This window comes from Talpa europaea, assembly GCF_964194135.1.
Source record: "Talpa europaea genome assembly, chromosome: 4".
Taxonomy (NCBI): Eukaryota; Metazoa; Chordata; class Mammalia; order Eulipotyphla; family Talpidae; genus Talpa; species Talpa europaea.
Window position 1 is genome coordinate 95,544,278 of NC_140070.1, and position 14,346 is coordinate 95,558,623.

At 39.1% G+C, this 14,346-nt stretch overlaps 1 protein-coding gene across 4 annotated transcripts; it reads right to left on the reverse strand.

The window, feature by feature from the left end:
* Positions 1–2,135: 2,135 nt before the first annotated feature.
* RMP64 (ribonuclease MRP subunit p64) lies at positions 2,136–13,360 on the reverse strand (the record flags this gene model as incomplete). Of its 4 annotated transcripts, XM_084231911.1 has the most annotated exons (9): positions 2,136–2,592; positions 5,044–5,303; positions 5,731–5,792; positions 6,079–6,443; positions 7,435–7,512; positions 7,951–8,085; positions 8,445–8,524; positions 11,942–12,096; positions 13,258–13,360. In XM_084231911.1, the coding sequence occupies 9 exons, from the start codon at positions 13,358–13,360 to the stop codon at positions 2,136–2,138; spliced, it is 1,695 nt and encodes a 564-aa protein (XP_084088037.1). The 4 variants fall into 4 exon arrangements, with proteins under 4 accessions (XP_084088037.1, XP_084088038.1, XP_084088039.1 ...); XM_084231912.1 differs by lacking the exons at positions 7,435–7,512; positions 7,951–8,085; XM_084231913.1 differs by lacking the exons at positions 11,942–12,096; positions 13,258–13,360 and having other exon boundaries at positions 7,951–8,040; positions 8,445–8,494.
* Between the last annotated feature and the right edge of the window lie 986 nt (positions 13,361–14,346).

Here is a 14,346-nt window from a genome sequence, read left to right on the forward strand (position 1 = left end):
GTTACTCCAGAAGAACAATACTGAAGTGGAAAATAAATACTAAACTTATCCAGTCCAGGTTTACCACTGTGATTTTTCCAGTGAGAGATCTCTAGTCTTTTATTTGTAAAAGTTTGATTCTTGAACAATTGTGCCACTTCAAGTGATGGAGCAAATACCAGAAGAACTAGCTAGCTTATTGGTTCACATGCAAATAGAAACAGAAACAAGGCTGAAACTTAAATCTTTAATTCCAAGGGATCATTTTATTACCTTTGCCTTGTGAATCAAAATTGGGACATGAAGTCTCATAAGAAAGAAGGCCATTTACAACAGTAGGCATGTGAATATAGACAGTTCCCAGGAAATAAGCAAAGGGAATTAAGTTTATGGCTATTTCAAGGCTTGTCATAAATGAGATCTCCTTGGTATAACCCACATTTCAACACAGTAAGTAGAGACTACTACCTAGTAGAAGCTGGAATAAATATAAATAGTAAAAAGCTTGATTAAGAACTGAGTCAATCAGAATTAATTAAATCAGCTACACTTCAGGAAAGGAAACCAAACCAACATTTCACTACACTGTGGACTACTTGTACCCAACAACCTGAGCTCCTTTTAAAAAAAAATGTAGATTCCTGGCCCTATCCCCGGTTGTATTTATTAAACTCTGCAGGACTAGGAGTCTGTGTGGTTTTTTTTTTTTTTTTTTTTAAGATTTATTTATTTATTTATACAACCACTGGGTACAGTCAGAAGCGCAGGAGGGTGAGAGCATTCACCAGTGCCAGAGCGGGGAGCAGAGCAGGCAGAAGGACCAAAGTACACTGCTGAGGGGAGCAGCGGGTGGCAGGAGAAGTCTGCATGCCATGTGGGACCCTCCTCCGGTGGCCGGGGAGCAGCCAGGGATTGAACCGATGCTGCAGAGGCTGTGGCCAGCTTTGCAACCCAGCGCTCAACCGCTGCGCCACCGGGGAGGCCCAAGTCTGTATTTTTAAACAACCCATTGGGTGATTCATAGTTTGAGAGCTATTGGTATAGGTGATGTGTAGATATGAGACAGAGAAAGGCCAGATAAAGAATGAAGAAATAAAAAGATAGAATGGGCAAGGAAAAGGATACAGCAGATACCAGGGCACTTTGTCTATGAATCTATATATAAAATAAAACTTAAGGCTATAACCTACTTAACAAATAGAAACTTAGTAACCTAATGCTGGTAAGCTAAAATATTTGAGAGATACTGAAAACTTCACTTCTTTAAATTTTAAAATGTGTTTAAGATTTCTCAGCAGCTGTTTGAGCAACATACAAATATCAAATGCTAGCTAGTATCAGCACCAAATTATAAATTTGTGTTTAGTCTCATTCCTGGATCTATTTTGTATAATCACTTATTTGTTCATTTAATTTTCTCACCTTTTATTTTGTTGTCTTGTTGTATTCCATGTACAATATACTTTTTGGAAAAAAGTTTGTTTGGAATCAATCACTAGCATTCAAACAAACAAAACCTTTCAGTGAATTCCAAAAGTGTATTAATAGGCCTTCCTATGAGAGATGGTGAACAAAAGAAGTGAAATAATGGCGGGACCAGTCCCTGGTAATATAATTAGTGGCAAAACTTTTGAGTCCTTTGACAATTGATTCTGTGATACAAGCAAAACGGCACAAGCATTAGAAGTTCCTGTGTTCAGAGGTAGACAATCTACAATGCAATCAGTAAGGCCAGAGTAAACTTTTAAACTTGCTACTCCCCATTGCAATACCCATTTACCTTTATTCACAGAATACATTCTTGTAGATTAATTATTTAGGTTTGGTTCCCTATAAATCATAAAAATACTCAAGTTTTTCAGGAACCTACCAGTCTTAAGGAGTCACATCTGCTTCTGAAGAGCAGAAAAGGGTACATTTTCATCTTAATACCTGGCACAAAATCATAGTCAAAACTTAACAATAGAAAAATACTTGTCAAAATAATACAAAGCTACTATGAAAGTTTACTGAACTGTTGTACAATGTGCACTGTAACAGCTCCTCTCTGAATCCAAGAGGTACATCAGACCTTTTCATATCTCAGTAGTTCTACTTAAAACAGCAGAACACTGGACCAGTTTGTTAATCACATAGCAGTCTCACACATTAAGAGTCTAAACACCCATTAAAGCAAAAATATCATCAATGTCATCTCTTTCCTTTTTGGAGGTTGGTGTATTATGTTTACTGATTTGCATCGTCCATGAGTCAGCTTCATTTTCATTGTTTCCTGTAAGATTTTCATGAATTTGTTTCTCCTTAGTTTGTATGACAGGATCTGAAACCCGGCTACTCAAGAGTTGCTTACTGTCCGTGTAAAGAGCAGTTCTATGAACTGCACGGTAAGAGAGTCTCCGTTCCCTTTTATCTGTAGCACTCCGAGTCCCTTGAGAGGACTGCTGAATTTCCTTTAAAAGAGTCGACTGCAGCTTTCTCTGTGGTTTCCTCTGTCTCAGTAAAAACTTATTCTGTGATCTTTGTCTCAGATGATGCTTTGAAATTTTGATATGTGAGCCACGAAGAAAGCAGTTGCAAATAGATGTTTTTATGCACTCTAGTTTCTTTGGCAAACTAAAGAGTGGAGAAAGGAAAATCTGAGATTAAGGGATAGGAAAAACATTTAAAAAATTTAATTTGTCTCCTTTCTACCAACTTCCAACAGGAAAATACACAATTTATCTGCAAGTCCAATGCTTGTGTACAACCACAGAATACTAGCAAAAGAATAAAGAAATTGAAGCTTCGAACCAGATCTGTTTACAAAGTATACTTACCTCTCGTATAATCTTAGGCAGATGTGTCCTCATTATGTTCCCAAATAATGTAGCTCCTATAACTACCTAGCAAGGTAGCTGAATGGTGAGATATTGCCACCATTTAGCACCAAACCTTCTACCTGACAGATGCTAATCATCATAATTTAAGTGGTGGAACTGGGAGATGAATCACAAACAGAAAAATCTGCCAGAATTTATTCATCCATCAACTCTGTGTTGTAGCAGGAAATAAAAAGAAAAAGGAATAAAAGTGAATAGTTATGGAAAAAGGAATAAAAGTGAAGAGGGAGTCTGTATAGGAATGACAGATTAAACTGACAGCCTTTAGCTACTCTAATTGTGATTTATGATTTACATCACCTTCAAGCTTGGGAATTCAGAATTCAAATAGAGACAATTTTATATGTTTTGCTTCTGAATAGGGTACACCATTACAGGTATATTAGTGCCTGGCTAAATGCTACATTGATAGATTTCAAAAGATGATCACAGGTCTGTACTTCCTGTCCCTGCCCCCTTCCTGACATTGAAGAAACGCGTTATGATGCAGTAAGTCATAATCTGTTTCCAAGCCATTTTCCTGTCTTATGATAGCAGTGACTTTGAAGTGGGTTAAGGGTACCTCCCAACTGAAATTAAACATTCTGAGATCTAAATCTACAACTCTAACACCCTGAGCAAAATCCTCCATTTCCTCATTTATAAAATGAGAGTACTATCTACCTGACAGAGTTACAGCATTTAAGTAAATTTAAAATGTACTACAAATACAGGGAGTTTGAAAGAACAGTATACTTCATGGGATACAAAATAAATGTTTAACCAAACTGATAAACGCCAGTTTGTTACCCTTACTAACCACCTTATCTATTGACTTGAACTCAATCTTGAACAATTCTCTCTTTCTTGGGCTGAGTTTCCATCCTAGAATAGGTAACATTCCTTTTAGATACCTACAGGCTTTTTAGGGTAACCCAATGTAAAGAATCTTCCAGCAATCCATTCCTCAGGAATACCTACCAGTCCCACAGTTTTGTTTTGTTTTTTCATCAAAACTTGCTTTAAAACCCTATTATAGGGCCTCCCCGGTGGCGCAGCGGTTGAGCGCTGGGTTGCGAAGCTGCCCGCGGCCTCTGCGGCGCCGGTTCGATCCCCGGCTGCTTCCCGGCCACCGGAGGAGGGTCCCGCATGGCGTGCAGACCTCTCCTGCCGCCCGCTGCTCCCCTCAGCAGTGTACTTCAGTCCTTCTGCCTGCTCTGCTCCCCGCTCTGCCTCTGGTGAATTCTCTCACCCTCCCGCGCTTCTGACTGTACCCAGTGCATGTATAAACAAACAAACAAATAAAGAAAGAAAACATGCCTCTATAAAAAAAAAAAAAAACCCTATTATATATCAAATTTCTTACTAAAATGGAAATACCTTTTCCATAATTTTTAAAAGAAAATTCAATGTGTTTTAAATAGCTGAAGAAAGTGATTCATGGTAAGCACTATAAAGCCCTAAATATGTTTATAGAGATAAGAAATTTTTTTGATGCACAGAATAATTTCTTGAAGGATACATAATTGCTCAGAATGACCACTTTTGTGAAGGAAAAATAAGGATCTTTATAGCCATTTGTATCTGAAATGACCTAGCATTTTTCAATAAAAATATAAAACCCTGAAGTATCTAGCTTCATGTACTACAATACTGGTTCACAAAGATAACCATCCCTAAACAGTTCTATGAAGGTTAAGAATCAACAAGAAATGGAAGAAATAAATATACATACACAAGCGTAGCTCCTGTGGAAGAACATTACCTGGCCCTAACCCCTGTCTGGTATATGCCTTCATAGGGAAGTAGGCATCTTTTGCTTCTGCTCATATCCCTTCATCATTGTACTGAAGCTGTGAGCAGAATGGCCATCTCCTACCAGAGCAAGATCTCCATGTGGATTAACTCTGCCTGATGTACTCTTGTATCCCCAGGCTCAGATATCAGACATTACTAATACTTTCTGAATGAATGGATGGAATGCTGAAGAGTGACAGTAAGTCAAATTATCCAAATTTCCTTCCTCCCAGTGACCTATCTGTGCCCAACAAAAGAGCAAATAAAATTGCAGTTTCAACAGATCCCATTTTTAGCCCCTCTAGGTCATAGACATCCTATTTTAAAGAAAGCTGACTTGAATTTATGTACTTTTAATCTAAATGTCAACAGAAAAAGTAAAGGAACATACTTTTTGTAATACACTTACCTATAGCCTTGAGCTTCCACATGCTTAAACCGGTTACTTTTAAGAAGTTTGTTACCCAGAAAGATGGCCTGCACCTTGAGTTTTTTGTTTCTGCACCACAGAATCGCCATTTGGATTTCTTCAGAAAGTTGTGTGAATGTCTCAGCCTCTCGGAATCTTTTCACAAATTTTTTGACACAGTGAATGTCTATCACTTTCCGAGAAGAATGTTTGCTTGCCTTTAGTTTGGATGGAGAACATTTAAACTCCAAGTTGGTCTCCTGAAATATGAAAAAAATATATTGAATTCACATTGACAATAGAGAAAAGCTATCGAAATTTGAAAATCAGTTCTTAAAAGAAGGAAAACTTTTAAGCTCACTGTACAAAACTGCCAAGGCTCAAACCATTTCTGTCTGACTGCGTAGCCCCACACTTTAAGCTGCAGCACAGTCCACACCTGTGATAGATCCTCTGGTGTCTTCACAATCATAGTGAAACTAAATTCTTGGTACAGTGTTCCTGGAGGCACTCTACTAACTGAATTATCTGTGTGCACTCAAATTCTGGGGGTGTTCCTGTACACTCAGAAGCTCAAACTACAAAACTAAAGCTTAGAAGCTGGGGATACTCAATCTCTGCCCTTGGTAAATGGCATCCACTCGACAAGCAGAAATTATAAACTTTATTAAAATAAGCCCGACAAACCTGAATAGCTTTGTGTTTCAGCTGTGTGCAGAAAGCCCTCACGTCAAATTTTGATGATGCTTCTGTAAAGATAGATCAAAAACTTTAGCCATAGTATTTTCAAATTTTAAGTGCATAACAACATTTCTTGCCAAATTACTACAAAAGAAAGCAATTGAAAGCAGTTAAAGAACTATGAAATAACTGAAACAAGCAACTTTGAATGCTTGAGCTTAAAAGTATTATATCTCTATAATCAACGTGGGTTAAAATTAAGAAAGGAGATGCTCAATTTCTTTCTATACAATAATTATAATTTCAACAATTTTTTTTTTAAATCAGAGTATGTACTGTAGCAAAGGAAATTACCTTTGAAGATTTTCCTGTTTTTCACTGGCTGTCCAAGATCCACATTATTCTGTATATTGATCTTCTTTTGCTTATTGGTTTTTTTGGAAATTCTAAGTAAAGTTTCTTCACTGAACTTTGGTGATTGCTCTTTTGTTAAAAACAGTTTGTTTAACAATTTAGTTACTCCTTTAGCTACAAAAGCTGTAGGCAATTTTTTCATAAAGATCTCAAAATACGGCTGTCCTAAAAATTCAGTAATGTCAGAAGGAAAGGTAAAATCTTTGAAATAAGGTGTTGGTTGAATCTCAGAGACTGCTTGAAGCAATCTAAATAATGGCTCATATAAAGAAACCAGTCTTCTTAAAACACCTTTGTAGAGAACCCTAAGAGAAAGAAATAAAGAGTTCATGAATTAGCCAGTATTTTACAATCTTCAGGTTACATAATAACCACAACAGATTTCACTGAGCTCTGCCACTTAGATAAAAAACGGTATAGCATATATTTGCAAATAGGCAAAATTGTTCAGCCCAAAGTACTACATGGACAAAACCTCAAAGGATATGCATCAAAATCTTAAGTGCAGTTTTATCTAGGTGGTGATATTTAACTTTAGCTTCTTAAAATTTTCTTCTACATTTTTTAAATTTCTTAAAATAAGTATGTTTTATTGTTGCAGTCAGCAAAAATTAAAACTATAATAAAAAATAATGAAGCTTTGACATTTTAAAATAGTATGATTAGTAATTACACTTAACATTATCTCCAACTGAAAATAAGAATAAAAAAGAAGATGGCTGGAAATAGTACTTGCAATGTCCAGGTTAAGACATCAAAGCAAAGTTTTTAATCTCCAAAGAGGAGAGCATTTTCTATTGTTTTGTTTTTATTCAAATTAGAATTAATCCAACTGTTTAAGACACCCTTAACAGGGCTCCTTATAAATAAGAGCAGATTTCACATTCAGTTATCCATCAACTAAGTTTTACAGTATATATTGAGAAATGCATGGGAAGGAAATAATTTGTAATTATTACTGACATGATTTATATCAATTATGCCTCAAAAAGCAGTGGTATTTCAGGTGGAAGAAATCTAGAGCACCTAAGGGTGACAGCCCTTAAAAAATTAGAAATGTAGTGGCAGAAAGAATCAAATGATACAGAATGCCCAAGAACACCAATTGCTAATCCTAGGAATTCATTTGCTTAGCTGTGTAGTGTGATCTCATGGCTTCAGATTTAAAATCTAGCCGTCAACACTTGGCAGAACTCCCATACCTTCAGCATCCTATGTGAAAACTACTATTGAGAAGCCTACGCTGAGTTTGATGAAAAAAGAAATGAAGTACTTCAAAGGTATGTACATACATACCATAACCTGCTCACCAACCCAACCATCACAAGGTTTAAAATAATGAATTCTTGTAGGCCTAGATGTTTCACTGTCAAGCTGGAGAATCAAGTTAAAATTGGAAAACAGAAAGTAATTTGGGTTTTATAAGCCACATTTATGAAAGAAACAGTTTGGAAATAAAAGTAATTCTCTCGGAAGAAATAAAAGCTAAAACATGTCCTATTTAAATCATGGAAATTAACAAAGTAATACTCTGCTACAGCTCTCATTATTAAATTTAATTTCCAAGCTTTCGTTTCTAAGATTAAGAATTTCTCTCTGCTGATGCCCTTAGGATACTACATGCTAGAGCCAGGCAGTGTCTGGCACTGGTTGTATCAGGTTCTGTCTATCTCCTGGGAAAAGAAAGACAGAAAGTAAAAATCTTAGGAATTCTTACAAGTTATAACTCCTACAGAACCCCTAGTTTTCAAACAGATATACTACTAAATAACTGTAGTTTAGAAGAAGGCATATAAGTTGATACAAGGATACAGAAATGTCTTGCAGCAACAGTCCAACAAACGAAGTAACAATTTGCAGGCTCCCAAAACCTTCATCAACACCAATTCCACCACTGGTTGGCTGGGAATGGCACATGCTTTGGTAGTTAAAGGCGGATTTTCAGAACTGGATGAAAATAGAAAAGTATATTATTTTCATTCTTAACTATAAAGCATTTATATAGCAGTTTTAAAGTGCAGACTTGCTTTAAGCTCAAAGTGGAGGAAGTTATGTTCAATAATGGCTCACCGAAGCTCATTGATACTATCGTTTCAATACAATCTATCACAACCCAAATTTCAATGTCATGCCAGTCCCACAAACCAACAGAGGGAGATTTTGAAATAATAGATGCCCCTCATTAAAATGCAATTTGTACAGTTGAAGTGTAATTGACTATATTCCAACACCAAGAAAAGTCCAAAGGGAGATCACAGCAAGACACTTGAGTAGCCAGCCCATGAGAAAGCAACTGGACCACTTACTTGGAAGAAAACAACTCAAACAGATCTTGAATCGAACCCTTCAAATTCATGTTTTTCAAACGTTTTAAACATTGTTCAACCTGAAAGGGGAAGAACAGCTCAAACTCACATGTATATATAAGGCCACTGATGTGACCATGAAAGAAAAGAAATCCAAAATTTCCAAGTAAGGAAATACACTGACAACTATAGAATACCTTATTTTTTTAAGGATAAAGAAATCCATAGCCCAGAAGCAACTGCTGCTGATTAGAGTATCTGAAATGTACCCAACCAAATTTCTAAAGACAGGTTATGCCTAAGAATTTACTATACACCAGGACAAGCTTGATACTGTAAAGAGGACCAAAGTATAAGATTATGCTTAAGATTATAATTTTTCGGAAGCAACAAGATTTTTAATAGAGAAACTATTTTTAAAAGATATTAAATTATTAACTATTGAATTTCAATGGTCTGTAAGTGCCAGAGCTGAGGAAAGTGATAGACTTCACTTTACAAATGTATCTTGAAAACCTACCACATGCAAAGCATACTGGGAAATAAAATGATATATAAAACACTTCTCAATTTCTAGGTGCTAAAAAAATCTAGCAGTAAAATAAAGACAAAAATATAACAGATATAATTTATTTAACTAATTTAATAATAGACATCCCAATTTAAAATTGCAATCCCCTCAGCACTCCCCACTTCCCTGCTTTCTAGTTCTCCATAGCACTTATCATCATCTGACCTTCAACTGATGACCGATTGGCTTTCTTTCTCCTCCCAGCTCTAAACTCTGTGAGGTTCAAATATGTCTATTTTGTCTACCACTGTAACTCAGGGTTTAGTAGAGTGCTGAAGAAACATTTGTCATCAAAAAACTACAGGAAAAATTTTAAGAATCATTTATTATAGGGCCTCCCCTGGTGGCGCAGGTGGTTGAGCGCTGCGCTGTGAAGCTGTCCGCAGCCTCTGCAGCGCCGGTTCCATCCCGGCCAGCCGGCGAGGGTCCCACATGGCATGGCAGACCTCTCCTGTCTCGCCCGCTGCTCCCCTCAGCAGTGTATTTCGTCAGTTTGTCTGTTCTGCTCCCTGCTCTATCTCTGGTGAATCCTCTCACCCTCCTGCAAGTCTTGCCTGTACCCCGGTTCTTGTATAAATAAATAAATCTTAAAAAAAAAAAATCATCTATTATAGAAAATGGTGTAAGATTTTACAGAACTAGAAAATACCACACAAAGGGCATGCCAGACCTGCAACCAGACTTTGAAGGATGTAAAGACCTGGCTGGGGACTGACATTAGTGAAGATACTATCTTGCCAGAGCTACATATATACTACTAAAAATTAATCCAAAGTTATGGATTCTACCTTAAAAGCATAGTTTTCAAAACAATGGCAGCAAAATCCTTAAATTTTCTGGGGTAGTCTCCTATTGTTTGGGACACCATCCTTTGAGAGAAGTACTGACAAATAGCAAAGCACCCTGGAAACACAGCTACAGTTTAAAAAACAAAACGGGAAAAAAACTTGAAAATTTAAGCAAAAAGAACACCAAAGAACATTAAGAACAGTCTTCATATATTCAAAGAATAATAACAGAAGAGGAATCCAGACTATGGAATGTTAGAAGACTAATTCCAATACCTCAAGTGAAAAATAGAAAAAATAAATCTTAGAAGTAGATGCAATTCTCTGTAAATGTGACATGTTAAGCATATATTAGGCGGTAGTAGTGGTAATAAACATGCTCCCTGCTCTAAGCAGCCCAACTGGCAAGGAACATATAACATGTAACAAGTAACTGCACCACAGTGGAGACGACTATATTAAATGCCATCAGAGAAGCAGAAGGGAAGGCAAAATAGCTAAGAATTGTAAAAAGAGGAGTTGACCTTTACTAAGCACCAGAAAAATGCAACTTAAAAGGAGTTCATCAATAACAGACACTCAGTACCCTTGAGAAATTTTATCATTGCCAAGAAGGTTTAAAATGGGACTGAGAGGCTATTAACAGCTAATAATGCTTTTAACAGGCTGGACATTGTGAATATATAGGAACAAGTGAGTAAAGGCTCAGAGAAAGGAATAAATGAGGTGAACAGAAGGACTTGTGAAGAGTTCTGGCTGGTCTAGATTACAAATATATGAAAATAAGAGGAGCCTGAGTTAAGGAAAGCTAAACAGGTCAGATCTCGGAGGATCTTGTAAGCTAAGCTCAGAGGTTTGGTCTTTATTCAGAAGACAATGGAGAAACATTAAAAAATCAAAGTTATGTTTCAGGATTAATAACCTGGCTTTGGTATACAGTATGTGCTAGACTATCATAAAGACTAGATAGGCTAGCAAGACAAATAAAAGCAGACAAAATCTGAAAACAGGAGATGCAGCCAGAACTAAAAAGGACTAGACTAGGCAGGGAAAGTTTTTAATGATTAACGTACTGAATAGCTACCTAAAAGGACACAGACTGCCATGCTTCTCATTTTAGCTCTACCATTTACTAGTTCTACCATCTCAGGAAAGTAACATACCTCCTCCAAACCTTAGTATCTCTCTGGGTAAAATGACAGTAATAACAGTATGTACCTCACAGGTCTGTAAAGGGCTTTAGAATAGTGCCTGGTGTACAAACACTAAGCCTTTACACTTAACCAGAGAACAAACTACCTAATTTTTCTCACCTAGAAATCAGAAGAAATACATTGGATCAAAGAGATATTTGTTTTTGGGGTAAAACACAAAGAAGTAGATAAAAGCTAGCCCAGAGAAGAAAACTTAGAGAAAGACCATGAGTCCAGATCTTCCCTTAATGAAGAAATCTTTGTCCTTTTTACCTTAAGTAAAGGGAGTGGAAAAATTGATCAGAGAGCATAAATCTGTACTGTCAGAGACTGTCTTTTTCCACCCCCTGTATATCCAGTACCATTGCAGGGCCTGGCACATAGAAAGTGTCAAAAAATTCTTGAAAAATTAATAAAATGAATGAATAAGCCTATAAGGAACCCAGATTAGAAGACTCTACTCTGGTGTTTTAGACTCCAAAATCACATGGTATCACTTTACAACTTGTCGTATACCACTGTGCTAATAGATTAACAGTTTATATACCCCACACTAAATAACAACTTTGGTGGGTTTTTTGTTTTGTTTTAGGATTTTAACTATGTTAAGGAAATTTCTTCTTAGTTGAATACTTTGTTTTGATAAAAACACTCTATCTTAAACCAGACAAAATAACTTTAATATAGATTGCATATAGTGAAGAAAATTTCAAAACATTACCCACTAGAAATAAAACTTGGAAAGAATTAAAAGGAATTTCCTTTCTAAATTATCTTTTGAAATGTTTTCAGGAAAAAAATGCACATATAACAGTGTGCTAGAGACCTATGAATCACAAGTAATTTACTGAGATTTCCATAAATGACAAACTGTTAAAGGGCAGTGTGAACTCCATTTTCATCAAGTGAACATGTTAAGTCTTAAACACAGGGCTTCCTCCTTACCTGTTTGAGGGCCAAATGGGGCTTGTGGCGGCCCATTCTGTTGTGATTGCTGTACAGGAGCGCACATAACACATCTGTTTCTGCATCTAAGGTTGGACTCTTCAGCAATTGTGTAAGGAGACAGCATTCTTTAATAACAGTTGCAATGCAAAGGTCTAAAGCAGAGATAATAAGACTTAACAAGAGATTTCAACATTAAGTACATTATGGTGAAAAGATACCGAAGAAGCATTTTCTTTACGTTAAAAGAACGAAATGACAAGCAGCATCCACTGCAAGCACAAAATGATTCTAAGTATGTGACTTGGAAAACGGTGACAGATAATATAAAGCCAGAAATTACTGAGAACATCCATTAAATGTATAGCTCTACCTCACATCCTATCACGATTTTAATAATCTTTTATATGAATACCTTGCAGCCTTTTATTTAATGTACAAACCTTGAGTACCCTGAAGATGGTGCAAGTGTATACACAACGGCAGAACCTATAAATTCATACTCTTAAAAGGCAATGGTACTGCACTTGGGTACCACTTTTAAAACAAAAATTGTTCAGAACTGAGCAACTACCATGACAATTAGAAATTATAAAATCTGATGAATGGCTGACTGAAGAGCCGGTGCTCGGCAGAAAGTTGTTTCCTTGTCAGAAGAGCTGGGAAGTAGAGAATGAAGTTAATGTGTTGCCTATGGCATAGCACTAGCATCTACACAAAGCGTAGAACCTTCTATTCTCCCAATTAACAGAGATCAGAATGGGATGCCCCAGGACTGGGGAGTGGGTTGATGAATTTCAATGCCTAACAGGAAACTTACGGAATTTCTGAATAGAGGAGAATGGAAGATTAATCTGTAAACTGTAAAAAAGGATAATATTGCCGCTAGTCGGCAGCAAAACAGTAATATGATCATCCCAACAATCCGCTGATGCTAGGGTGCATTAACCCCCTTTTACAGATAAGGCGCCGGAGGCCCAGAAAGATTACAGTTTAAATTCATGGTGCTAAAGTGCCTCCCCAGATTGAGGGGTCAAGCAAGCTCCTGATGTCCCAGGCCGCCCTTTCCCCGACAACAGCTGCGTCCGCCCCTCTCCATCCCCTGGCGCGGCCTGGGTTTAGGGCCTGCACTGCACCTGCCGGGCCCTGCGGTGTGCACAGGGGGCTAGTCAAGGTCGCCAACTCAAAGCCCCCTCGGCCCCCAGCGGCGCCCCCGCCCAGCACGTCCTGGGCTCAGGAAGCCCCGCCCCCGGCTCCACGTGCGGAGGGCGTCCCCCCCCCCCCCCCCGGGAAGGTCTGCCCCGCGCCGGGCTCACCGAGGGCCGCGTCGGGGTCCGGTACGGTCACCGCGCTGCAGCTTCCAGCTTTAGGGATCGTCACGCGGTTCCACGGCTCCGGGCTCCGCAGCAGCGCAGCCATCTTGGGACGGGGAGGGAGGACCTGGGAGAGGCGGAGCTGGGCGAGACCAAGTGGAGACACCCACGAAGGGGAGAGGAGGTGGAGTCTGGAGTCTGGAGGCGGGGGCGGGGCGCGGGGGCGTGGGCGGGGTGGGGCGGGGCGTCGCCTGGTGTGGCCTGCGGGGGCGGGGCATAGGTGGAGACTCCACAGGATCGTCTAACACACACTGTGGGCTGGAAAGCGCCCATTGTCTGACAGCCCCTGGTCACCAAAAGCCGACTTCATATTAGAACCATTTGGGAGTTTCGCGGGGGAAAGCCCTGTGCCAGGCTACCCGGTCATACCCATGGGTGAGGACTCATGAGTTGACACCTCCTGTGAGGACTCTGAGGTACACTGGGTACCACTTCAAACACACTTTGTATGTGGAACCCGAGGCCAAAGTTGAATTGGTGCCTACACCACCAACGCCGCCTCAGACTTTAGGGGGGAAGAAGACATTTAAAAAGCCTCATGCAAGGTGTGGCGTTGTAGCCAAGAAGGAGCAATTTACTTTCAGATTGTTAAGGACCTGAACCTGTGGTCTCTCTGGTCGCGTGGAAAGCCAAAAACTGAGCCGTCAGGAATCTGGGGTTTAGGGAGTCGTGTGTAGGGTAAGGTAAAAAGTATCAGGCTTTTCTGCCCTTCCGCCATCAGGATAGATTACAGAACCCTGTGGTCCTGAATGCATGCCTGATGGCGGGCACCTGGAATAGGGTGTGGGCATAGGTAGATGGGATTCACCTGGGCTGAGACTGGGCTTTTAAGGGCGGCGTCATGGGGACGCCAGCAGAAGCCAAGAAAGAAATAGAGGAGCAGAGCCATGAGAAGAGCAGAGAGACTGTGAGAGAAGGCTGGAGAGCCCAGAGTGAATACTTGCTGGGGGCTGGGAGGCCTTCTAGCCCCCCAGCCCCCCTACCTGCTATGTACCTGGTAATCCCAATAAAAGCCTGAAAAACCGTCGAGGT